This window comes from Coregonus lavaretus (genome assembly GCF_964263955.1).
Source record: "Coregonus lavaretus genome assembly, chromosome: 3".
Lineage (NCBI taxonomy): Eukaryota > Metazoa > Chordata > Actinopteri > Salmoniformes > Salmonidae > Coregonus > Coregonus lavaretus.
The window spans coordinates 52,414,515-52,424,916 of record NC_139990.1 but is presented as its reverse complement, the minus strand read 5'-3'; the positions used below and the strand labels follow the sequence as shown (position 1 = coordinate 52,424,916).

Genomic DNA, 10,402 nt, shown 5'->3' with positions numbered 1-10,402 from the left:
GGAGAGGTCATTTCACCCTTTCTGCTTTCCCTGGCAGAGGTTTCTGTCATGCATAGGTCCTCACTCTCGCAATGCACTGGTTTATACTATCCACACAGTTCTGACCAGAGTGTTAAAGTATATGTCAGGTCAGTTTTGAAGAATATGTCATCAGTGCCGTTCTACAATGTCTGGACAGTGTTCTACAGCAGGGGTTCCCAACCTTTTCCCCCAGGGCCCCACTTTTCAAATTTGAAAAATGAAACTTTGTTTAATTTCAAGGACCTAGAATTTTCCTGCAATTCTATGACTCATGACAACTTATAGGCTGATAATAATAATAATAATGGATAAGGAAAATAAAGTCTAAACCCGATTTCCCAAAATGTTATTTCGCTACCAAATATGTTTTATTGTAATTTATATGAAACTCAATTTAATTATACATATGATCTTTTACAGAAAGTGAATAGATCAATTGATAGCGACAGAGTCACACATTGTATGAGATTACTTCCCAAGCAAAGTCCAATTTCTTTGAGTCCTTGACTTAGGTCGTAGCTCAGATTCTGAATGTCATCGAGACAAACCAAAGATATTCCCAGAGTTGCGCCTTCCTCTGGCATTTTACCGCTTCTTTCTAGCCTAAAGCATCACATATTTATGCGTTGTTTTATATAGGTATAAATAATCAAAAAATGTTTTAGCCCTGAAGTCAAGGAAGGTCCAATGTTGCCGCCCCCTAGGTTGGGAACCCTGGTTCTAGAGTGTCTGGTCCACAGGAGGTTGGTGGCACCTTAATTGGGGAGGACGGGCTCGTGGTAATGGCTGGAGCGGAATCAGTGGAATGGTATCAAATACATCAAACACATGGCCTCCATGTGTTTGATGCCATTCCATTTACTCCGTTCCAGCCATTATTATGAGCCGTCCTCCCCTCAGCAGCCTCCACTGGTCTGGTCGTTGTAGTGTTCCAGAATGTCTGAGTAGTGTTGTGTTCTAGAGTGTCTGGGTAATATTCTAGAATGTCTGGAAAGGACAGTGTTGTGTTCTAGAGTGTCTGTTTAGTAGTCTAGAATGTCTGGACAGTGTTGTGTCTTTGTAGTGTTCTAGAGTGTCTAGTTGTTGTAGTGTTCTAGAGTGTCTGGGCTGTGTCCTGGAGTGTCTGGACAGGTGTAAGGTTCTTGCGTGTCTGCTCTGGGTTCTGCATAGACTGGGTTCACACTCGGCAGGTGTGGATCATCACTGTGTTCTTGCACTGCTGGCAGCGGACCGAGCAGCACCATGAGAACTTACAGGAGCAGCGCTGCACCACCTCAGCCCGGCCCGCCCGGTACCCTGGCCCACAACACACCAGCTCGCAGCCATCTGGGGCCAGCCGGGAGGTGCCTGGGAGGGGAGGATGGAGACAGGTAGAGGAAAGGAAATAAGGATGTGAACATCCAAAACAGCCTGATCACCTAATAAAACTTAAATTCTTTATCCCAGTGCTGGTGATGTGACTGAATCTCACCGTTACAGCGTCGGCCGGCGGTCCCGGGGATCCCATTGTCGGGGTCGAGACGACAGAAGTCTGGCGAGGCAGCGAGGTACACCAGGTCCCTGGCGGCGGGGGGTTTGACCTGGGGGTCCCGGGGCAGCAGGGCTGTCCTGGAGCCGATACGGGACAGACGCACCTGGGTGAGTGGGGGTATTTGTTGATTGTTAGAGATTGTGAAAAGACTGGAAGCAGCATAAATCACTAATTTCCAAATATATGGCTGTACCTCTGTGGCTCCATCAAAGCGTTCCTTCAGCACAGCGCCGACGCGCCGAAATGGAGGCATGACTTTCCAGCAGGTCCTCAGCTCACAGGATCCCGAGACGCCATGACACTTACACTCTACCTGCATGTTATGGAGGATGGCCTGGGGATGAAGGAATGTAAAAGAACGATCAGGAGGTCAAATGAAACGAGGAAGAAAGATGATAGAAGTGAAGATTGGCATGTTAGAATAATTGATGATGTCATCAGAGTGCCCCACCACCACCAACCTTCCGTCCAGCCTCGTTGTTATGGACATTCATGAGGGGTCGCCCTGCTGACATCCCCTTGGCACGCTCCGTCTCATCTACAAAGGTCTGGGAGAAGGCCACTCCATAGGATAGGTTATCACTGCACCCAGACCACTGGAAACCTGCAGGATAGACAGAAAGACATTGACAGCATCTGCACATTTTTCAACTATGTTTTTCAAAATTTACCTGACAGACAGCAAGAGAGACAGACATATAGACACACCCCAGACTCACCCTCGGGACTGACCCCTCTGACCTTCCTGTCGCAGCCACACCGCTCTAGCTCTCCTCGGCTGCAGCCTCGCGTCACTGCAACCGCCACCGCCGCTGAGGACAGGGCATGCACAAAGGCCGCCTCACGCGTGCCTGGTTTTTAGAAGAGATCAAGACAGCCATTGAGTCATTTACCATGTCATCACATGTCCCTAGTCCTTCTGATTTCAGCCATGTGGAATCAACGGCTTTTCTGTTACCAGCATGTTAATGACTGTGGTACAACCACAGATCTCCAGTGGTAACTAGAGTGGCCCTGCTGTCCTCACCTTGGCTCATAACTCTACCGAACACGTTGACTCCACGCGGGGTGGTGGAGCAGTTCCAACGGCGATTACGAAACTGGTGCTGGCACTGATCAGACCAACAGCCAAGCCAATGGAACCGAGGGTTATAGGCAGGCAGATAGACGGACAGACAGACGGACATTAATACGGGTGGACAGATAAAGACACACATTTTACGTAGGTGCTGAGGGGAGTGAACTTTGGTAAAACTGGTGCAATTGTCTAGTACTTTACTGACTGAGTACAGATGAGGGGATGTTAATGATGCTGGTTAAAGAGGCAGAAGAAGATGATTGAGGAGGTTAATGATGACGCTCCTCCACACTGATTGATATGGATATCGGTTGATGAAGATGATTTTGGTGAAGATGACTATAACAACAGCGCTGAAGATGCTGATTGAAGATGATCTTGAGAAAGACAATGAATGAGCTGAAAAAAAACTCTTCCCCATGTATTTCACTACTTTTGTGACACAACCGATGACACTTCTGCCCCAGGCTCATACCTCCTCTATGACCATCTCGGCTGCCTTGCGCACGGACTCCATGACCTCCCCCCGCGCCCTGCACACCCCCACCTGCCCCACGGACAGTCCCCTCAGCCGCCCACAGGGGGCAGCACCCGACACGGGCCGCGAGCGCGGCATTCTCGCCAGGGAGCTGAGAGAGAGAAAGAGAGGGAGAGGGGAAGATGCAGGGGAGTGAGGGGAGGGGCAGAGGGTGAGATAGAGGAAGGGGAAAGTGGGGGAGATGGGGATTGAGAGGGTAAAGGGAGAGAAGGGGTGAGATAGAGGGTAAGGATAGAGGGAGAGGAAGAGAAGGACGGAGAAAGAGAGGAAAGGAGAAAGACCAGCATACAAAAGGGATAGAGGAGACACAGTGAAGGGAGGGAGAGAGGGAAGGAGGGCGAGAGAAAGGGAGAAAAGGTCAGCAAGGGAGAGACAGAGAGATTTAGAGGCACGTCACCATCTTTTAAAAGTGATAGTATGACAAACAAACTCTCTCTTTCTCTCCCTCCTGGAACGCCAGACTTACAGCCAGTTGGTTGCCATGGTCGGGTGGGTTGCCCATAGCAACAGCAGGAGGAGTTGTGCCGTGAGATTGACAGCGGAGACAGTTGGCATCAGACTGTCTGTCTGTCCGTCTTCGTGCGTCAGTGAGTGTCCTTGGGCGGCAGTCTGCCCGTTTCCACGGTTATGCCGTGTTGTCCGTCAGTCTGTCAGTTTGTTCTATTATGGGGTCTATGTTTCTGGTTCCGAGCTTGGGGATGATCCCCTCATATCTGCAGATAGGAGAAGGTCCACCTGGTTAGTTAAGTAATGTGTCCTTCTGTTGGAGAAGCTCATCTCTCCCTCTTACAACTTATTCACAACCATCAGGTCTGTGATCAAGACTGTAGATGAGGGTGCTATTTCATTTTCTATGAAAAATACTATGTATATACATAACAAGTTCTCTGGATGAGTACAGCTTAGTAATAAACTTGGTTTCTTACCAGTTCATGTCCAGCACTGTCCAGTAGTTTTTCTCTTTGGAATTGTGTCTGACCAGATTTAAAATTAAATCCAATTTCTCAGTGAACGGTATCAATCTTATAGTTGAACAATTTCCACCTCTGTGATAGCAGAAACATGCCTATAGGAAGCTATTGTCATGTAAAGTTATCCAGGTACACGTAAAAAGAAACAAGATTAGATTTTTTTAAAATATCCAAATAGTATCCGATGTTTCTTTGACCAAATAAAATTACTTTTTAGAATGATTTTGCAGACAGTGATCAAAATGATGACACTTTTTATTTGTCTGTTTCCCTTCTCTCTATCTCTCTATCTCTCTCTCTCTAGAAACGTTTTTGAGAGCGAGACAGTTGTGGAAACATCAAAAATTAACATCCAAAAGATCCCCTAAAATTACGGTAGGTGAATATGTAAAAAAGCATTTTTCCTCTCTGCTGTTTGTCCCTTGGTTGCTTCCCCTCGTTAAGAAAACGAATGTGTGTCCAGTCCCGTAAAAGACCGAAAGAAAGAGTGAGAATGGTGAGATGGGAGTGATGGGTTATAAAGGAGGGAGAGAGAGAGAGTGAGGGAGGGAGAGAGAGAAGAGATGTAGGGGGGCAGTCAGAGGGAGGGGACACAGTGTAATGGTTACACTACAGTCCATTAACAGGAGGAATGGCATGGGCTCCATTGTGCATGTTAAGGACAAGACATAATGTGTGACCCGCACTGGAGATAGGGAGAGCTAAACAGAATTCTGCTGAATGGTTCATTTAGAGACCCATTTAGTGTTTGTGTGTGTGTGTGTGTGTGTGTGTTCGTACTCACCAGTTTCCAAGAACTTTAAGAGCGTCTGTCAGAATATGTCCCTGTTCATTCAGTGGCCCTAGCTACAGGTTCTCTCTCAGGCCACATTGTGTGTTTGACTGAAACGTGCAGCGGTTACCGTGGCGTGTATGAAATACCCAGCAGAAGATTAAATAGACGTGACCGTACACAACCCTCGTCACTAAGCTTTTTTGTGTATATAGGTATGTGAGAAAGTGTCTTACCTAATGTTTAATCTTCCCAAACTTTGTTGCTCTTTTTACGAGTTCCCACCTCCCCTCCTCTATCTCCCCCGCATTTGCCCTCTCCTTCTCTCCTTCTCTCTCTATATATATTGTCTTAGAAGAAGGGGTGACATTTAGACAAGGGGAAGAAAACACACTGGCGACAAATATTGGAACTGAGGCAAATAAATCACGAAAGTGGAGGGGAGGGAGGGATGGAGGGGGGGATGGAGAGAGAAACTGCTGGGGTGTTAAACTGAGGTTAAGGGGAAAAGGGGGCAGAAAGGAACATTCAGGGATGTACAGTAGAGGGAAAGACTGATATTAGAGTTCAGGGAGGGGGGTTGGTGCTCCCTTATGGTTCCTGTAGACCACTGTGTGTATGTGTGTGTGTGTGTGTGGATGTGTTTAACTATTCTTGTGGGGACCAGAAGTCCCCACAAGAATAGTAAACGAACAAAAATGTAACCAACTGGGGAATTTTTTTTTGTCCCCACAGGGTCAAATGCTATTTCTAGGGGGTTTAGGGTTAAGGTTAGAATTAGTGTTAGGGTTAGAATTAGGTTTAGGGTTAGGAGCTAGGGTTAGTTTTAGAGTTAGGGTTAGGAATTAGGGTTAGGGTAAGAGTACGGGTTAGGGTTAGGGGCTAGGGAAGTTAGGATTTTGAATGGGACTGAATTGTGTTTCCCCACAAGGTTAGCTGTACAAGACTGTGTGTGTGTGTGTATATGTGTGTGTATGCTTGTGTGTGCTTAGGGATACCCCTGCTGTTGGGGTGTGTATGGGGTAAAGGTAAACTCAGACGCGGTGGCACAGTAATTGTCTTCTCATGATCCCAAAGCTCTAAACGTTTTCTGTCCTTTGTCTCTAGTTCTCTGAGTTGATCCAGCTCCCAGTGATGTAACATTACTACAGATACGTCAGGTTTCTCAGAACCAGATTTCTCAGAAACGTGTAGGATGACAGTAGGTATTTATTGAGTAGTTACTAGGTTACTATGCATATACATTTCCTCGAACTTCTGTTGTGTCCACTAGTTAGGATACGATCACAAGGAAAGGAGATGTTAAGGTCCCAAAGTAACCAATCCTTGTCCTGGAGAGCCATAAGGTGCAGGATTTTGTTCTAGCCCAGCGCTGGAAAGCCTGACTGAACTAATTTACTACTTGTGTTAGATCTCCAATAGTTGATTTAGGTGTTTTAGCGCTAGGTAGGAACAAAAACCTGCACACTTTGGCTGTCCAGGGCTGGGATTGGTGACCTACTGTATGCCCATCTCTTATAGGCCTATCTAATAGTGCTGAACAGTGTTTGGTTGATTAGTTGAAAGAGGTGTATGAGACCCTTGTTGCCCAGCCGACCCCTGCTCTACAATCTATAATGATATCACTATCTTATGGCATGGCGTACCATAGTCTACCTGAACCCAGTGACACGAGGCCCTCTCTAAACAAGCAAATAAATAACCTAATTCTGGGTTGGCTCCACTGCCCCCCCCTCCCACCTCCCCAAACCTCTCTCTCTCTCTCTCTCCATTTGAACAGTCCCTCTCTCTGTTTCCCTCCTCCCTCCTTTTTTAACTCTCCTCCATGTCGTATTCCTCCTTTGTGTCCGTCCGTTTCTCTCAGTGACGTCTTCCGCTGTATCCCCCAGCAACGCCATGGCGATGGGCTCGCCACTGTCACGTCCGGCGCCTCCGTTGTGCTCATCCCTCCGTCCCTTCACCCCTCTCTCGTAAATAACATCCCCTCTTTTTTTATCTGTCTTTCCCCCTGTTGGAGTCCTTTTTATCATCTGTAGATGGCCTCACTTACGCTCTGATTGTCTATAGTCACGTTGCAGGTGTGAACTAGCTACCCCAACACCTGTGCCTATATAGTAGTTTGTGTAATTTCTTAGAGTTTTCCTAACATCCAGGTGGGTGGTGCAGTCAGAGGTGTCATGGACGGTGAACCTCAAAGCGGCAGTGGTGGCCAAATTCAATATCTTTGAATTAATTCTGTGTATAAAAAACGATATCTTGGATACATTTATCCTACAAATAAATACAACTGAGGGGGCACGAATACATATTGGTGGTGAATAGTGGCTTGAGTTCCAGTGCTTTGAGCATTGAAAAAGTGCTATATAAATTAAACCCTATAGCAGTATGATGATGTAGCTAGTATAACAGGTAGGGCTGCACTGTGACTCCATCCAGATATCTCTACTGTACTGCTATCTCATAGTGTGCTGATTATTACTGGATGGCCAGCTGACCTCATTCTCCTGTGATCGCCCTTGGTAACCATGAACTCTATCGCAAAGCCTTCTCTTAGGTTATTATGGGATGGAAATTTGATCCCTCCTATTTTCAACCCTCTCTGGTGGTAACTCTCTCTCCATGTCTCTCTCTCTCTCTCTCTCTCTCTTTCTCTCTCTGGTGGTCTCTCTCTCTCTCCCAGGGGGAAATGCTAGCTGCGTTCTCAGCCTGAGTATGAACAAAGCAGTCATATCTGACTTAGACGTTACCATATACTGTGAAGGCACACCCACCGGAGAGAGAGATTTCTTCTCAAGCTACCCATTTCCATTGTAAGGACAGGCGCTGGATAGTAAATTAGTACTGCTGAATGCACTGCCGTATGAAAATGTGCTTGCACTCATAGTGTGTTTGTGTGTATGGGCGGTGGTGGAGGGAGCTGTGAATATTATGGGATGGATGTGTTAGAGGGGTGGGGGGGTGAGCAGCAGATGTGTGGGGGCAGTGTGTGAGGCTCTGAATATTATGGGATAGATGCGTTGTTAGGCGGTGGGTGGGGGGTGGCTGTGAGAGGAAGGGAGGGGGATTGTGAGTATTATGGGATAGAGAGGTTGTCAGGCAGGGGCCTGAGAGGGGGAAGCTAGGGGAGAGTGTGTGGGTTGTGCGGGTATGGGGGGGATATGAGTGGAATGTGTGTGTGCGCGTGCGTGTGTGTGTAGGGTGCTATGAATACTATGGGATTCAGGTGTTATGAAATGGAAGTGGGTTGTATGGGGTTGGGGGGTAACAGAACATCCAATCGCAGACAACAGACAATGGTCTGACATTGGGGGCTTGGGGTCATGGCGAGGGGAAATGTTATGAGGTGTGCAGTCAGAAAGGCAGAGAGAGTAATGGCTGACTACACCTGGGCTGAACACACTGGCAGACAGCTGTAGAGAGACATTGAGTTCCCTCCAGGGTTGGTGTGTGAACTCCATTTGAATTCAATAACAGTCATACCTGGAAGACATACACTTTACAGCTCAACAATAAAAACAATCTGAATTTCAATTGACCATTACCCCAGTAGAAACATAAGCTAATTAAACACCACCAAGGCAGAGATTATTCTGGTGTAGGGCCTCTTGCATCCAGGGCACAGTCAGTGCACTTGACCTGTAGAGGGAGTAGGCTCCCAGGCTATTTAGTACAAAGCACAAGAAGACATATCTGCTGGACAGGTGTTTGTTCTACGTTTATAAGGATCTGTCTGTCTGTGTCTGCCTGTCTGTCTGTTTGCTTGTCTGACTGTCTGAATGCTTACCTGTCCCTGTGTGTGTGTGTGTCAGTAGCTTTTAGGAACTGATTTATTAAGCATTTTGACCTGTTATTATCAGGGGAATAAAAAAAGGTAGAACAAGAAGATACAATTGTTGCTATTTACACTTCTATTTTCTTTGTCTGCTCTAAAAAAAGCAGTATGTAAACTTTACACTGGTGCAAAAGCCTGGTTGATATGCCCATAATGTACTATTGATAAATCAATATCAGCGATACAGTAACAAAGTTACAAAATGAACAGTGTTTGGTTTCAGGAACCCTGGGCCAGGAAGAAATACCTTGCAGAGACCTAATGGTGATGGTGAGAGAGGGAGGTAAGAAATTCACACACACACTACAACATGATACCATTCTATTGTCTGTCATCTAGAAAATGCCACCCAATAAGGACAGAATCCAGCCATTCAGAGTGATGCATGACAGTGTGTGACCAATGTGTATTTACAATGATAGATGAATGCACATAATAATAATATAATATGCCATTTAGCAGACGCTTTTATCCAAAGCGACTTACAGTCATGTGTGCATACATTTTTACATATGGGTGGTCCCGGGGATCGAACCCACTACCCTGGCGTTACAAGCGCCATGCTCTACCAATTGAGCTACAGAGGACCACATCTCTGCTAGGTCCACTAGACTTGATTCTTATCCCTGATTCAGTCATAACAGATTAGGGTATAAGTCAATTAATCAATCGATCAAATGTATTTGATAAAGCCCTTTTTATATCAGCAGTTGTCACAAGGTGTTTTAAATGTTTCTGTCTGCGTGAACATACCGATGCTGTCAGGTAGTGTTTGCATACGGCATCAAAACATTAACATCCCTGGTCAACGCAATCTATTGACCATCTGTTGCCCAATTCAAGACTGAATGCATCTGTGTATACTTTAGATCAGTGGTTCCTAACCTGTTTCAGCTACTGTACCACCAACTGAATTTTGCTCTGCCCGGAGTACCCCTGAAGTACCCCCTCTTGTGCATTTTACCAGTAGGCCTATGGTCTGATGAATCTTCAGTCTTAAGTACCCCCTGTGGATAGGCCAAGTACCCCCAGGGGTCCTAGTACCCCTGGTTGGGAACCACTGCTTTAGATGCTCTTCTATATGGTTGAATTATCTGTGGGGGTCAATGCAATGTTGACCCTGTTTCACATTCTAGTTTCCTCTACCTGTCCACAGCACTGCATGCATAAGGTAGGCTGTGAGGGCTATGGGGACAATAGACCCCAACTGTACTGTGCCATCTCATAAATTGTTCTGTTGAGTCCAGAGACAGGTGCCTAACATGTGACACAGCAGTCCATCATTGACACAAGCAGCAAATGTTGCTGGTTTCCCTGTGTGTCCTGAACAATCACATGTGTGTGGCAAACCTGTTGTGTTATGTTGATGTGTGTATTTAAGACTAAGCCATGTGTACCATGTACTTCAGTACAGTGGGCCTATAGTTATTCCCATACAAGTGTTATAAAGCAGTCCTATACTGTGAGTGCAGTCTGTAAGTGCATAGGCACAGTGGTAGCCTAGCCTATGTGTGGGCTTCCATAGGTCTTCTGGGTGCAGTGGTACACATGCCAGGTGGACAGTCTGTGAATATGATGGTCTGTCACCAGTGGCCTGGAGTTTCCCTGGAGACCATGTGACTGGTATTTTTTCTTCTCTCTTTTTAGGAGTTGTGTTTA

At 46.3% G+C, this 10,402-nt stretch overlaps 1 protein-coding gene across 1 annotated transcript; it reads right to left on the bottom strand.

The window, feature by feature from the left end:
* Positions 1–931: 931 nt before the first annotated feature.
* On the bottom strand, positions 932–3,723 carry wnt4b (wingless-type MMTV integration site family, member 4b; the record flags this gene model as incomplete). Its single annotated transcript, XM_084158783.1, has 8 exons — positions 932–1,368; positions 1,493–1,655; positions 1,746–1,886; positions 2,014–2,156; positions 2,272–2,403; positions 2,580–2,664; positions 3,106–3,259; positions 3,635–3,723. 8 exons carry the CDS (start codon positions 3,721–3,723, stop codon positions 1,199–1,201), a joined length of 1,077 nt encoding a protein of 358 aa, XP_084014909.1. The 3' UTR covers positions 932–1,198.
* Positions 3,724–10,402: the final 6,679 nt, after the last annotated feature.